At 35.3% G+C, this 17,284-nt stretch overlaps 1 protein-coding gene across 1 annotated transcript in view; it reads left to right on the forward strand.

Moving 5' to 3' along the window:
• The window catches only part of gabra3 (gamma-aminobutyric acid type A receptor subunit alpha3), a 211,946-nt gene that overhangs the window by 143,468 nt on the left and 51,194 nt on the right, over positions 1-17,284 (forward strand). The window contains exon 6 of the mRNA XM_065287272.1: positions 2,563-2,645. Coding sequence (XP_065143344.1) covers positions 2,563-2,645 — 83 coding nt within the window. The remainder of the gene's footprint in view (positions 1-2,562; positions 2,646-17,284) is intronic.

A 17,284-nucleotide genomic window follows, 5' to 3' on the forward strand; every position in this document is an offset into this window, starting at 1 on the left:
TTTTTTGTTTTTGTTTTATGAGGAGCTGAAATTGGATCAAAATAAGCTGAAATTAACATCTTTAATCAGAATTAAGTGGGGTGTTTAATGATGATAACAAATAAATCAGACAGGGCTCCAGCAATTTAGTGATATCCCTACATTTGTGGTCTTGACCAGTCTTAAATTAAAATCTGAATCATCTAAGTCTAAGACCAAAACAAGTCAGAGACCAAATTGAGACATGCAAATAATGGCCTTGAGACGAATGTGCTATACCACACTAGAAACAAAACATTATTTGAATCAAATAATGCCACTTAAAGGCAAATCATGCCTCAGTCTATAACAAAGAAGTTAATTTTGCCCCCCGCCTGTATGTCGCTACGCCCAGGTAGATACTACTGAAAGCAAATCCCTGATGCTGGCTTTGGCAGAGCTGCTTGGGGAGCAGGTAATGCGTTCGAGACCATTGGGTCAATCCGTTATTGAGGAGATGAGAAAGAGGCGCAGAAGCTCAGAGAACCTGAGACAGAGGAAAAGCCCAGGGGAACCCAACTGCCCGGGAGAACTGCGACGCTCGCTGACCGTGAAACTGACAAATGGGCAGTAAAACAGCCGCAGCGTCGTGCATGCGTCCAGCTGAGCTACGTGCCTGCGTGCACACATGGGCTCACTGAATTAATGCTGTAATGCAAGCTGCCTGTCGCACTCTCTAGTGATTTGGAGTATGTAGCAAAATATGAATGAGCATTAAGGGGGCAAAAAACAAAACAGAAGCGTCCACAATCCTTTTTATCCAGGCATTAAACGCACTGAGCATGCAGTGTAAGTAGTTGTAGTTCTTTTAAAGGTCATGTAACGCACAGTGTTTCTGCTAATCTCATGTTAATCTTGAGTATCTGTAGGGTAGTATTACATCCTTTATATCTCTAAAGAGTAAATATCAGATTTATAAAAGACTGTTCAGCTACTTTCCTGGAAAAACCTGAGCCCCTTGAGGTGAACCACTGGCCCCCATGCACCTCATTTGTATATAAATTATAGGCTTACTTATTTATAAAACAACGTGCGAACACAATGACAGTATGTGCAAATGTTTTTCCTTATACCCTTGATACACCGACTTTGTAAAGTCACGTTTTTATGCCACGTTTCGTGAAGTCTAATGTAGTGACCTTTACTGTTCTCGCACACTCATTCACTCTGGCACTTAGTACTTGATGTACCCATAACACACAGACGCACATCCGCTGACCTCTTCTGAGAAAATGTATGTCACTTCCCGGGTTGCCAGATACGCAAAAACCCTCCCAGTGACCATTCACAATCCAAATACCAATAGCTTATGAACAAAATCCTTCCGTCTTTAACCCGTAGGCCAAAAACAATCGGCGGAAACATTTACAAGTGGCCCAAGTGCACTTGGCAACGCTGGTCACATCCCTCTTATAGCTTTAGAACATCATAGACACGATGGCACAGTTTCACCTCCAATTTCAATGCCACGGCCTTGCAGACAGTCAAGGAGGAACGTCTGCAAATTCAGACGAGACCGTTCGTCATGGAAGTGAACGATATTGCCACCTGTGGTTCTGCGCAGACGTTAACTGAGTGAATGCGAAACAAGCTAACGGCATCTCACATCTATTAAACTGTCTGAGAGACAACTTTGATTCACCGCAATGGATCACGCCTTGATTCTAGCTAATTAAAAGCTTCAGGAATCTATTTATAGGTCAATTTACCCCACGCCATAGGAGCTGTCGGCTTGTGACTCATCTAATTTCCAGCGAGGGCTCGTATGTTGTACTCACACAGGACATTGTCTGCTAGATTCTTTGTCTGTTTGTTTTTTGTAACACTTTGGGTAAAATAATTGCTTTTAAGCAATTATACCTTATACATGACTATGTTTATTTAGCAAGGTGTAAGATTGAAATATGGATTGAGATGATCTTTTTTAGATGGTGTGAATTAATTCCCCACATTCGTCAAAGGGATTAAACCAAAATATGCATGTTTGACTCAGCAGTTCTTCATCTTTGTATTAAGCCAACATGAATTAAAAATTCGCTTCCAAAGACTAAAAATGTTATCTTTATAATCTTTCATTAAAATATAATTTTGAAATGAGTTACATTTTAGCTTACATTTATATTATTGTGCTGACACTTTTATTCAAAGCACTTTACAATGCATGCAATGTATACATTTTATCAGTATCTGTGCTACCTTGGGTTTGAACCCACAGCCATTGTGCTGCTAATGCAATGCTAATGCAATGCTATACCTATATTAAAGCAGCTTTTAGCTAATGTGTGGGCTAATGGGTAATGTTAGCCAATTGTAAACGCATATTTGTTTAGATATTCTGTTGTAGATAATGCAGCCTTTCTAAATGTCCCCAATATATTGCAAACTAACATTTACGTCTGGCCCCATTTGGGTATGTAATGTCTGTTTTACAGCATCCAGTCAATTCCTAAATTGAATAAAATCAGATTTTCCCAACAAAAAAAAATATCTTCTATTAGAGTTTTGTGTTGACTTTAAATCCCTTGTTGTTCTTTCCCTGTACAGATTAACCATCCATGCTGAGTGTCCCATGCATCTGGAGGATTTTCCTATGGATGCCCATGCTTGCCCACTTAAGTTTGGCAGCTGTAAGTGTTTTCCATCTTTTTCTTTTAGACCTTTCTAGTTTATTCGTTATTTTCTTAGTGGTAGCTGGTCAGATGGTTTGGAGTTTGTTAACTTGTATGTGGGGTTGTGTGGTAAGCTCAATGATGAGTTGAGGGCGGTATGTTTTGAGAATCTTGTTTGTTTCAAAGATAGTCAAGGTAATGTTGTAACGTATCTTCTGGACACAACCCAGCAGACTCAATGACACAGTGTCTTTTGAAAGCTTAGACTGATACAAAATGCCATGCTTGGTCCATTACCCATCTGCATTACCTTCTTACCATAAACAATGTCCATTTCTCACAGACAGCGTTGTGATTTAAATACGTCATTAAATCTTAAGGGCGGACTAACACAAGGGAACTTGTTTTTCATCATCAGCTACAAAAGAAGATGAACGTGAATGTGTTTTGTAACTCTCCTACAGTAATGGACTGGCCAATGACAGCAAAGGTCACCGTGACGCTGCGGTCACGTCTTTATAAATAAAACATCCCACTGGGCAATAGTCCTGCACTCATACATTTTCAGTAGTACCTTTTTATTCCACAATGCCACTTTCTGACAGTGACCCTGTGGATCCTCTATAAGTCTATATGCATATGACAGTAAGATGCCAAACAATCTTTTCTTTAAAGTCTACCATTTAAAAGTTTCCTCAATCAGCCGGTCATTTGCTTTTATGTGTTTTAATATTTTTTATGCTCTGCCTCTTATAGCAATTACAACATTGTCGTCTCTTTCTTAAAATATTTGTCATATTTCTCTGCCTTTTTCTCACTTCTGTTTAAAGATCTGAGAAACACTGAAAAGTGTAAATTTAAGGTTTTGATTTAGATTTAGTTTTGCGCCGCTGGAAACATTTTCATCAATATTGATAGCAGCTTGTTTATTCTTTATGAGTCAAGCAGAGTGAATATCCAGAAGTCATAGATGATATTTGATGAATAGCTGCAAGCTTGAACTTAATGATGTGAACATGTTTAGATTGATGTTGTATAAATGTTGCCTTAATGTTTAGTCTGTTTTCGGCAAGTAGGGTGTAATTTTATGACAGTAATTAATCTGTCAATTGTTAAAATATTGTTAACATCCACATTTCAAAATTGTAGTATATGGCTATAAGGAATGCTTGATGTTAATTGGTCAATCTGTGGTGTATTGGTCAACCTTTGTCCCAGGTAACCAGTGTTATAGATGGTTTCATCAGACACTTGTGCTTTGCCGCAGTTACACGCCTGGCCCGAAGTTATCTTCCGGTCCGTGCTTGTTTGTTGTTTTGGCTAGCGACTAAACTGACATCTGTAACAAATACCTTGTGGTAAATAAAGGAATGTTTTGGTTTCCTAAAGACAAGGGACATTTGGCAGACAGGAAAGAATTTAAAGGGGACAAAGAATGAAAATATGTTTTAACTAAAGTGCTAGACATTCTGAACATCTTCGTTTCATAGAAATAACTCCTTTAGAAATGTTCGCCAGAAAATGGCCCAATCTGCATGTTACGTAAAATGCATCTCACTGCCCCCCACTCTCATTTAATTCCCTCCCCTTTAAAATAATTAGCATACATCTGGCCTCTCGCCTCCAACGAGAAGTACATTTCAGCAGTGTTTGCGAAGTTCAAGGCGAAATGGTGAGCCGCGTTCTGAACTGTGCTTTTCTATCTTTAAAATTTTGGTCTGTCCATGTTCTGAAGACAGCGAAGTTTACATTCTTCTGCAGCAAAGGCAGCCAATCAGCATCAAGTGCTTGCATTTTATAATGAGGATGCCAGTTAAGCCCGAAGGGATGCCAAATAGGTGCAAAACCACACGTTTAAAATCCCCAACCTAATTTAGCTTTCTGAGAGAGGTTTTTAGAAAGCTTTTAAGGCACTATAGACCCAACCAAAATTTTGTTGTCTACATTTCACATTACAGAACATGGATAAATACCCCGTTCAATCATTCTATGTCACCTTTAAGGATCCATAGCCCGAGGATTAAGGATTTTACACATTAACGTTAGCTCAGGGCAATGGTCGAAACGCTTTAGCAAAGATTTTGAACTAAGTTACTTTACTGGCTATATATTTTTTGCTTGTTATTAAAAATAATCTACTCTAGAAGGACCCTGTTGTCTCTGATTATTTGTGGAAATCTACCAGAAGTTAGGTTTGGGCCACAAAAGCAGTTTGTTTATGTTGTTACTGATAAAACTTCTAAAGTCGAGTCCAGATCAAGACCAAAACTGTCGAGTCTGAATCAAGACCTAGTCTTGGACTAAGTATTGATTTGGACTTGACTTGGACTTGACAGTGTTTGTTCTTGGTCTGGACTTGGACTCGAATTAGCTTGACTCGACTACAACATTGCAGTTAACTTATTTTCTGTATAGTTGTGCTAACTTCTTGTTTTCTTATATTGTATAATGAAAAATATAAAAATGTATAGTAAAATAAAATGTCAAATCATGTAACCAAGTGGAAGACCTCATTTTTGCAGTGTTAATAAATGCTGTACTTAAAGGTGCATTGTGTAACTTTTAGAAGGATCTCTAGACAGAAATGCATATAATACATATATATAATAATAACTATATTTTCAGTGGTGTATAAAGACCTTAGATAATGAACTGTATTGTTTTTATGGTAACGCCTTAGAGTACAGCCCGGAAAGTACTACGTAAGTACAGCGAATTTACAGCGTATGTTTCTGTAATTATAGTTTACTTATGAAGTACGTACGTGTTATTATAAGGGAACAATTTATAATATTTGGGGAACAAAGGGGTAACAACCAGGAAAAATACAAATAATATATGCAGTAAAGTACTGCGTAAGTACAGCGAATTTACAGCGTATGTTTCTGTAATTATAGTATACTTATGAAGTACGTACGTGTAATTATAAGGGAACAATTTATAATATTTGGGGAACAAAGGGGTAACAACCAGGAAAAATACAAATAATATATGTAGTAAGTATTTTAGATTACTAAACAACAAAACTTGAAATTCAGTTAATGTGTTTATGCTATTTATTAGTACGATGCAATTTATTTAGAATTTTCAATAAAGGTTACTTACCTTAAGAAAGAAAAAGGGTACAGGAATTTGTTGGGTCATCAAGCAAAATTAAAAATAGGCAAGGCAACTATGGTGAAAACAAAATAAGCAAAACTAGAACTACACTCTTAGAATGAATGTGCTAAAAACAACACATTAGTGTTGATTCTGGGACGACACACTAAATGCGTTGTCCCAAAATCCACCCATCTCTGTGTTATTATGGAAACAAAACATTTTGTGTTACTTTTAACACAACTTGTGTTATACTTTAACACGAAATGATACATAATGTGTTAAAAACTTAATACACAAAGATGTGTAAAAAATTAACACATCCTTTCTAAGAGTGTATTTTCTGTAGTTACTGTTTTGTGTTGTTACAGTCTAAGTAAATTTTTTTTACCCCCTTGTTTCACGTAGTTACAGAATAAGTACAGAATCTGCGGGCTGTAAATTAAAGTGGCACTTGTTACCCCCTTGTTTCACTTAGTTACAGAGTAAGTACAGAATCTGCGGGCTGTAAATTAAAGTGGCACTTGTTACCCCCTTGTTTCACGTAGTTACAGAGTAAGTACAGAATCTGCGGGCTGTAAATTAAAGTGGCACTTGTTACCCCCTTGTTTCACGTAGTTACAGAGTAAGTTCAGAATCTGCGGGCTGTAGATTAAAGTGGCATTTGTTACCCTTTTGTTTCACGTAGTTACAGAGTAAATACAACATCTGCGGGCTGTAAATTAAAGTGGCACTTGTTACCCCCTTGTTTCACGTAGTTAAAGAGTAAATACAACATCTGCGGGCTGTAAATTAAAGTGGCACTTGTTACCCCCTTGTTTCACGTAGTTAAAGAGTAAATACAACATCTGCGAGCTGTAAATTAAAGTGGCACTTGTTACCCCTTTGTTCCGAAAATATTATAAATTGTTCCCTTAAAATTACATGTATGTACTTTATAAGTACACTATAATTACAGAAATGTATGCTGTAAATTTGCTGTACTTACGCAGTACTTTACTGCATATATTATTTGTATTTTTCCTGGTTGTTACCCCTTTTTTCCCCAAATATTATAAATTGTTCCCTTATAATTACACGTACGTACTTCATAAGTAAACTATAATTACAGAAACATACGCTGTACTTACCCAGTACTTTCCGGGCTGTAATCTAAAGCGTTACCGTTTTTATTACCATAAGTGAGCCATTTTATCTACATACAGATGTGGCCTTTAAAAACGCGCGTTTTCTCCCGCGGCATTCGCCAAATCGTCTCGCGGAGTCACGCAGAATTCTGCAAGTGTTTTCGGGGGGGCTACTTTCCCTTTTCCCTTAATGTGTTTCGCTTCACAGAAAATCCACCAGGTGGCGCATAAAAAACTACATTTTTATATGCGTTGTCATTGCGGTTGTTTCCAGAAGTTAATAAGGGCATTGCTGAATATTTAACATTTCTATTAAAACAGCAAAGTGACGTCAACCACTTCTTGCCAGCATAACAGCGCATACATATATTAAGATGACTGTACGTGCAATGGGCATTTATACTAAGTGCAACAAAGAATTTAGTGTGAGCCTAATACACTTAACTCTATTTACAATGAATATCTTAATTATTTGTGTTGTCGAATTTTGACACCGTTTCATTGTTTGTTCATAATATTAATAATTATGTCAGTTTTTCTAAAAGTATTAATATTTTAAAGAGATTCATGTGGTATAAAAATACATGTTTTAAAGTTAAAAATGTTGTAAAAATATATTAGTATTATTGTTCTTAATATATTAAGAACAATAATATGACACATGTATATTGCGCTAAATTGCTTTACATATGGAAAGAGGAATTCTTCTCAACCACCACCAATAAAGTTTAAAAAATATTCTTTAAAAACGGCGTTTAAACCCACGCAGAGCGAACAAGAAAACATGGGCCTATGCTTACATACTGTACAGTGGGCATATGATATCTTTATTTAGTTTGACATATTTAAAACTTTAATAATACCTTTCTTGCGCATATAGGCAGTCAGTGTTATGATTTTTTTTAATCCTTTTAGCCGTTATTCATAACAGTAAAAATATTCAGTGGCTTTGTAAATATATTACTAAAATAATGGATTAAAGTAACTTTATAAAATCTCTTAATGTCACTTATGTATTTTTTAGTTGGTCAAAACAAAATAAATGGCTAGAAATAGAACAGACATTTTAATTTAAAACGTACATATATTATAGGCGTATATTATAGGTCCTTCCAGATATCTTATCTCAGACGTTCGCAGTCAACACTTTTAAAACGTATTTATATAAAATCTAATATATATATTAAAAAACAAAGTTTTAAGTTAAGACAATAATAAATATGTTTATTTTTATTGAAAGAAAAACGTAGAAAATGTTATTATGGGTATAGTTGATGCAAATAAAGTGTGCAGTATACAATAAATGCAAACAAATTATTTCTAAAAGTGGCAAGATTTTAAAAAGATAAAGTTGGTATAAAGAAAGACATGAGAAAAGTAGAGGTATGCAAAAGAGCACAGTTTAGTTATTGTTAATTAAAGCGGTTTTATACACCTTTGTTTGAATTGACAAGCATTTTATTAGCCACTTTCAACACATTTTGTGGTTGATTTACTGATTTATTACAGAAAATTGTTGTCAGAAGCAAAGCTATTGTACAAAGCATCTTTATATGTATGTTTTAAAGTTAAAAATGTTGTAAAAAATATATTAGTATTCTTTTATATTAAGAATAACAATATGATACATTTATATTGCGCTAAAATGCAATATACATTATTCTGCAATATAAATTATTCTCAACCACCACCAATAAAGTTAAAACATTATTCTTTAGAAAAAAAACGGCGTTTAAACCCGTGTTGCGTGGAGCGAACAAGAAAACATATGCTTACATGCTCAATCGGCATATGATATCTTTTTTATTTAGTTTTACAGTTTTAAAAGTGGCAAAAAAGTTCTTAAAATCTAATGAATACTGGTTTTGTAAAATGTATATAACTGCAGATGCGTGCGTGGGATCCGGGCAGGTATCCTTTCCTTCAGACCTTGAAGCATGGTCGCGGGAAAGCGAGAAATATATTTTTTTAAGTACAAATATTTTGCACAATTGATATATTACTTATGAATATTTTAGGAAATTATTTTTGACACACGTAGGTTATTACGTGTATTTTGGATTTTAATTTCATTACTGTCTGTGCCTATCCGTGGCCTCATCCGAGCGCACTTTCTTTGCCTTGCGTCTTTTGAAGACATTGGTAAGCAGCACCATGACCCAGAAAAGACTCACACACCTTCCCCTGATGCATGCCCACACAGAAATACTGAACTTCCTGGACATTCGTCCCCTAGCTCATGAAAACGCGAGTTTTTCTGCGCGAGTAAAGAGCGCATTGATAATATGCGTATTAACGGAATGACAACGCGGGTTTGTTTATTACATACATGGATGCGCAGCAGCACAAAAACGCTTTTTAATATGAAAAATTAAAGGATTAAAATGTAACAGATTATTATTGAGTCTCTTGGACATAAATGATGACCAATTATGAGAGGTTAGAAGGCTTAAATAGCTGCTTCATCTGTAAGTTCATCTGTAAGCTAAGTAAATAAATGCTTTGCTTTAAACAAATGCATCTACTTTTAAATGTTTTTTTTTTAAATGCTACCCAACGGATTTATTGTATATAATGACTCTGCACCTGTAGATATGGTAAGATGAGAAAGTAAGTAATTCTTTAAAAAAAAACATTTCGCTGTCCAAGTGCTGAAATGGCTCTCCACACGTTTGTAAATTCTTTATCTTTTGTTTGTAACAAATAGAGTATTTTTACAGTACAAACCTTATATAAAGCCTATTCTAAAAATGTAATTATACACCATGTATTTCTTTATAAAAGTATACAATATCAGAACTAAACCCATCATTATTTTTGTTCAAATTATGAATTATTTATAAGTTTAAAAAAGACAGTAATAGTACTATTTAGTAAAAAAAAAGATCTATATAAAAATATACTAGGTATGTTAATGTGAGAATGTTTTACATCTGTCGTGTGATTCTAACTTAAAAACGAAAGTAAAATATGTTCGTCCGCATGGACATTGAAAATTGTGAAGTTTAATTAATATTATATGTTGTTATAATATTATATGTTGTATGTAAATTGTAACGAAAGTAATTCCCCCTGGGATAAGTATTTTTGCTTCTGATTAATAGCGCATATTCATCTGAGAACTGATGATGTCTGTGTGTTTCAGACCCTGGCTGTGTGCCCTGAAGTGTATATGACAATAAAGTAGTAAATCTCAATATATTTATTTTTAAAATGTATTTTAAATAGGCCTATAGGCTCATAGGTTTTTTGGTAAAAAAATTCACAGCACCCCCTGTTCAAAATGACTTCCAGCGGCCCTGCCTTGACGCTTTGTGTGTTCGACTTTAAATGGTGCGGCGCTGACTTGTCGGCGTATGACATCAGAGTACCGCGAGAGCAAAGGTAAAGTCGGACCATTTGTAACATTTCGACTTGCTCTCGCGGTACTTTGATGTCTTCGTTGCCGAACAGTCTGCGCAGCGCCACATAGAAACGCCCTTTGACTCTTTAAGGCAAAGTACCAGCAACATGAGCAACAAGGGTTAAAACATAACCCTTTCATTGTTAAGTATGAGAAATTAAAATGAATTAAATCACGTTTAAACGCCACAGAGATATCAGAGCCAGCAGTCGATTTCTGATGCGCTTGCCGAGGCGAGGCTGCGCTGGGCGGGGTGTGAGCGCTTAAGCGCTGGTGATTTTCTGGAGCTCATATGGAGCTCATCTCCGTATCTTTATTAACCGACCGCATATTTAAACTTTAAGCACATACATTCACGCCTGAACAACTCTTACAATTACATTTTGTGACCAAATAACAGTAATATTAGGAGCATTTTGCTGTCAGAAAACATAGCTGTCATAACTCCACATATTTACCTGATTTGTCTTAATTAGTTCAGTCAACATTAGCCATTCTGAATGTTGACTGGATTTGAAAATAACCATTCATTTAATGTTTTAAACACAGATTTATCTAGACTTAAAATAATATGTCTTCTCAACTAGCTCAAACAAAAAAATTGGTTTAACTTATATATTTTTGCCCGTCCAACATTTCATTAATTTGATTTTTTACAGTGTAGGTTATATCAACATATGTCAAATTAAGTTACCTGATATCCACTTAATTTTATAAGTTATAAACATTCATTTAAAATAACATACAGCGTATGTATTAGGCCTATTTGCTTAAATTACATTTTAACAAAGAAACTGCAAGGGTTGATATTAAAACCCAACACGCTGGTGAAAACTGGATAAACCGGTTTTCTTTGATGAGGTGATCGATTAGCATTGGGGGTTGGCAAAGAATTGGCAGACCTAGGGGTGGGTGGTTTTTAATTTCTTGACTCTGTGTCACTGGTAGCTGCTAAAACAAGCAGCTAAACCATGTACAATTGATTACATTTTGGAATTATCTTCCTTCATGTCTTTTTATTTATACACTGTAAAAAATATTTTCTGAATTTTTAAGTAAAGTTAGCATTAAATATGTTTTACAAACAATTGGTTTACAAACTCTGGGATGTTTGTGATTATCATCATTCAGAAAAGTGGTGCTTGTGTTTAGACTTGTGTTTTACGTGATTAAATCAGGAAGATTACATTAGTTTCTTTTCAGTGTTGAACAGTTTGTCATCAAAATGCAAAAATATAGTACATTTATAAACATCGCTGAAACAAAGAGTGAATTAAAATTAAAAAAGTAATAAAGTTAAAGCTGCTGATAATTTTTTTATATTTACTAGCAATTTCTGAGTGAAAAATGTTTAGATTTTGTTAAGTAGCCTAAATCCTACTCCAATTTATTTCAGTGTAGGTTTCTCATTTTTATCAGCTTTCTTTTGCTTTTTAAAGGGCCGTCTACCTTTGCTACCACCAGTGCTTTAATGTGGGCCGGTAGGCGCCAGTACTCAGTACCGCCACTTCCAAATATAGCTCTTGAGCGTACCACTCTCCCTGCGTCCAGAACGTACTTCTAGCGTACCAGAACGCTCATTTGCACATCTGTTTAAATCAGAGGCTTAATTTAATTATTTGGCTGCGCTGCCGCTTTTCAAAGCGCCCTTCACAATAGCTACCTAATTCGTCCCACCGAGAGCAGAGACTACATTACCCATACACCATTGAGTTTTACAAGTTAAAAGCGCATGCGTAGCTTTTGCTGCTGTCAATAGGCTTGTTCGACTTCATGCGGCGCCCCGAGAATCGACAGCCGGAAGACGTCACAGTATCGCGAGAGCGAGGCGAAATATGATTTCTTGAATCATTCTCGCGGTACTCTGACGTCATCCCGCTGTCGGTTCTTGCGGCGCCGCATGAAGTCGAACAAGCATGGTGTTAACAACGTGGTTTGGAGAGGTGTGTGAAACGCGCAACCATAGCTGCTCTAATACTTAATATGGCCTCCTGGTTTTAGACTCTGAGGAGTAAAAGAACAAGGTCAGAATCAGAGGACTCTCGCTGGCTGACATCCCATCAAGCCAGAATGATATCGCTGCAGGTCAGATGCAAACTTTTTCCAGTACCCTTTTGTAGGTACGTGACAATCTCTGCTGTCGCGGCTGTCAGCTTGGTTCCCCTCGACGCAACTTCGGATTTCCTCAGACGATGTGCAGTGTAAAAACATTATTGAAATTGTATTACACATACTTGCTAAACTACAAGTGAACGAAATTTCAATGAATTTGAACGACGGGCACAGGAGTTTTACCACACGCAAAATGGAAAACAATGGGACAAAATAAAGTGATGACTTTCGAGTTTCAAATGGCCAATATTTTGTTATTCTTGAACCCATAGACATGGTCTTGGTGTCCAGAGAGTATCTTTGCCCGACAGCGACAATATGTTATTAAAAAATAAATAACATCATTATGGATAAATGAGTGCTTGCAGAATATATATGTTTGAGAATGCTTATCAGTACTTTTTTGTTTCTTAAACTTTAAAGATGAATATTCTCCTTTAGAGATGGGCAATTTTCAGCAATAGCACATTATATTCAAAATTTTGAGCTCATAAAAAAGATTTTTCGCTTATTTAAATGACTTTATGTTTTTATGCACGTTTAGTTTTGGTGCAATTTCATCAAAAGCTTGTAATTAGGAAATACACACAACATGCTTAACGTATATTTTATATATGTTAAAAATGTTGTAAAAATTGCGTATTCTTATATAATAAGAATAACAATATGATATATTTATATTGCGCTCAAAATGATTTAGAAATGGAAAAAGGAATTCTTCTCAACTACCACCAATAAAGTTTTAAAATTCTTCTTTAGAAAAACGGCATTTAAACCCACGTGCACCGAACAAGAAAACGTATGCTTACATACAGTCCGTGTATGATATCTTTTTTATTTAGTTTTACATATTTTTATTTATATGCATTTAATAATAGTCTACCGTAAGGTCATAATGTAGCTACACACTGTTAAAATTGATTCAGTGGCTTTGTAAATATCTCTAAAATAAATGATTCAAGTAACTTAATAAAATCTCTTAATGCAGTAATGCGATTTTTTTAGTTGGAAAATAAATTACTAAAAATAGAACAGATATTTTGTGTAAAATGTACATAAATTATTTGATGTATACGCCTTAATAATATAAGTATTACATTTACAGATTATTTTAGTCAATATATTTAAAAAGGTCAGAGTAATATATTTAAGTTTTTAAAACTGTAATAATTGCATATTTCAAATTATTATTATTTCTATTTGACATAAAAAATGTGTTAGTTTTACGCCTAACTTGAAGTATGATTTACTTATATTTTCACATTGATATTATTTGAGTAAATGTAGGCAAAAAATTAATTAATAATAAGTAGAAAAAAATGTCAATTTTAAACAATCACATAGCCAACGGTTTTTAATCGGCAACAAAGAAACTGCGCATTTTGCCGATGACAAACACCTCAGAAACTCCTCGAATTTATGAATATTTACACTCACAATATGATTTTATTTCCTTAGTACAAGTATAACATATTATACAAATTCTCAGTGAAATGTATTAAACACCAATGCATACTTTTTATCGTGTTTCATACCATGTAAAGGGAAACATGATAATATAAAAAGTAGCCTACTGTTCAGTAATGCAGAAAAGCGCTTTTAAAAGCTATTAAAACGTTCAGATGCAAAAATGAACTAAATGTAAAATTAGATAAACTAGTTAATGATATTGCGTAAATGCGCTCGGTCTCTTCAAAGGTCTTCGCGAATTATTTTGTTATAAGACTCGATTATCATACATCAGGTCTCTTCTACTGTAAGTACACGGAAAAAAATAAGACAAATGATGCGCGTTTGAGTCGGATTTTTATGAAGAATATGTGACTGTTTATGTAACTGGCAAAAGAAAACTTCGCCAACAAAATGTTTGCCAAAAAGCATGCATTTGTATGACATCAAAGTCTATCGATAATCCGTGTCATGTTACTTCAATATCATACAGTATACGCTCAGCATGAAGTCGAGCACACACATTGTCGTCAGTATGGCCTACAAGAAACACGCCTGCCCTCTACAGGTTTTTATATTTCCTGCGTCCCCCACCGAACCCCCCTTTTGCGGGATCTCGCAGAATTTCGGAAGTCTCCGCGGCATTCTGGTCTCAGAGACGCGCATTTTTAAAGGCCACATCTGTACACAGTTGGGTCCCCTTACATGAGAGTTGCCATTTCGCGCCGCCATGTTTCTACACTCTCAAAAATAAAGGTTCAAAACTGTGACTGTACCCTTTCAAAAAGTACAGCTTTGCACCTAAGGATTTCATTTTAGTACCTCAGAAGTACATTCTGGGACCAAAGAGGGCTTATTAGTACCTCAGAAATACATATGAGTACCTCAAAGGTACATATTGCTACTAAATATTTACATATCTGTACCTAATGGTCCATACGATTACCTTTTTAAAGGGTGCTGCCCCACTGACAGCTAAGGTTCATATTTTGACTTTTTTCTAACAATGTAGGTCCTTAAGGTACGGTAATCTACCCAAAATTGTATTCTGTTTTGTATTCCTGTAAAGGTACCAAACGGAAACTTAGGGTACAGCCCCAGTGACAGAAAAGGTACAGTTTTGTACCTTTATTTCTGACAGTGTAAATAAACTCCTCTATGGAGCATGTTTAGTTAGCACATTGTCTCAGGCAATGACATGTCTGAGCAACTAAGGGAAAACCATTGGTTGGATTTGATATACACATTCACACAGCACTTTTGATATATTCTATAAATTATTTGGAATGTCAATCATATCTTGTTTGTTTGTTATTGTAAGATTCCCATTACGTAAGCATTCCCACAGTTTGGGAATTTTACAATTCGTGGTTTCCTATGCTGTTGTGTTTCTCTTTTTCTACTAATTATTATTTCTTTTCCATTAGTTGCTCTAGTAAACAGATAAAAAGCTCATTTCACACTTGCACAAAGAGTGCAGAGCTTTTGTATGGCTGTCAGACGGGATGATTTATAATCGAGGCTGACGCATAACAGCCAAACGAGTGCGAAATCTGAAAGAAAACAAGCTCCTTATTTCTTCATTTTAGGCCCAAGAAACATCAACGTTTAACAAGATGTTGATGTATATTTCAGTCCATGATATCTAATGCAGAAAACATGGGACAGCTCTGCTGATTGCTAGAAACATGCTGCAACTATTAATTAACTTACAATGACAAGGTCGTTCACAAGATTACCAAATTATGTTGAATAGGAAAAGCGATGTACAATGAAACATTTCCCCTTCCAGTTTAATTTGAGTCGTTCAGATTATTTCCAAAATGTCTTTTGCTCCCTCCGTATTAATTGAATTTAGTCTAGAGGATAAATTAGAGTCTTCGCTTTTAACATGTTGAAAGTCTGTCACACATTTGACCTTTTTACAGCCTGTGCAATTCCAAAAAGCCAGTCCAGCCGCAAATAAGAGCCAATGTCTACCACAATACACAAATACATATTTGAACACAGAATAATGTGCTTCACTATCAATTACTATTCATAATGGATGAAGTGGCATTAAAGTTGACGTGTTTAGCTTTTGATTAATGGCCTTCCAACAGAATTAAACAATAAGTTTTCTCTCTGGCCATCAAAATTTAATTAGCAAACCCCTGCCTGCCGTGTGAATTATATTTCTAGCGCTAAGTCTGCCAGCTCTTCCCCCGCTAGCACCGAAGATCATGTGGGCGCACATGCATCTGTCTGCATATGTGTTGTTTGTTCTGCATACGGTACTTAGGATAATTGTTTTGTAGTAACACCTCTTTAAAGTTCGCTATTGTGTATTCATACACGATCAGTCTTAAGTTAAGTTTGCACGTAAATATACGTTAGAGTCAATGAACCAGGAACAGAGGCTAATGGAAGAGAGCAGCTGACCCATGGGCAGTCGGCTTTTATTAAAGTTGCATTCAAATTGTTCTCATTGAGATGCATTTATTCACACTAATACCCTCTGTTTCTTCTTCGTGAGCTTTGTTTTGTGTAAGCGTGTGAATTTACAATTGTGTTTTCCAACCCAAAGACTGAATCTTTAATGGAAATAGATGCTTGATCTCGCAGGCAACCAGATCGAACGAATCTGTGTAATCATTCATGTTTATAGCGTTAAACAACTGTGCTGCTAGCTTTATGATTTGACTCGATCACTAGGCATCAACAATTTACGGCCATGAACATTTGGCATACATGGGATCATAAGCAAATAGTCTGCACACAATATTGATTTAATAAACCAATATAAACTTTGTTGTTATGGCAAATCTTTTGATATGTTTGGGCAATATTAGATGTTTTTAACATGTTTAATTAAAAAGCTTCAATCAATATGTGGCTGTCATTCAGCACTGTGGAAGTTTTTTAGTGCCAGAATAAAAGCAAATGGAAAAGTCAATGTTGAAAAGTTTATTTATCATGCATTCCACAACTTAAAGTGAATCATAAACTGAAATACAATGGTGCATATATATATATATATATATATATATATATATATATATATATATTTGTTTATTATATTTTGGCCTATTTCTGCAGTTTAACTGTCTAAATGAACTAATATTACCTATTGCATTTTTCTGCCTTTGGGGCACTAAAGATGACACAAGAGAATGCAATGCAAAACATTTCTCTCTTTATGTCCCGTGTCTTTTCTTTTTTGAAAGTCTGTGAATTTTGTTGAAATCACCCATTTAATGATGTTGTATGTATTTGGCAATAACTAGCCAAGGTTTTTACAAATATGTGACCTTGTCTGTAAATCCAGGTTAAAGGAAAACACCACCGTTTTTCAATATTTTACTATGTTCTTATCTCAACTTAGACAAATAAATACATACTTATCTTTTTTCAATGCGTGCACTTAATCTTTGTACAGCGCCTCGTGAATGTTTAAGCATTTAGCCTAGCCCCATTCATTCCTTAGG

This window comes from Paramisgurnus dabryanus, chromosome 18 (assembly GCF_030506205.2).
Source record: "Paramisgurnus dabryanus chromosome 18, PD_genome_1.1, whole genome shotgun sequence".
In the NCBI taxonomy this organism is placed as follows: Eukaryota; Metazoa; Chordata; class Actinopteri; order Cypriniformes; family Cobitidae; genus Paramisgurnus; species Paramisgurnus dabryanus.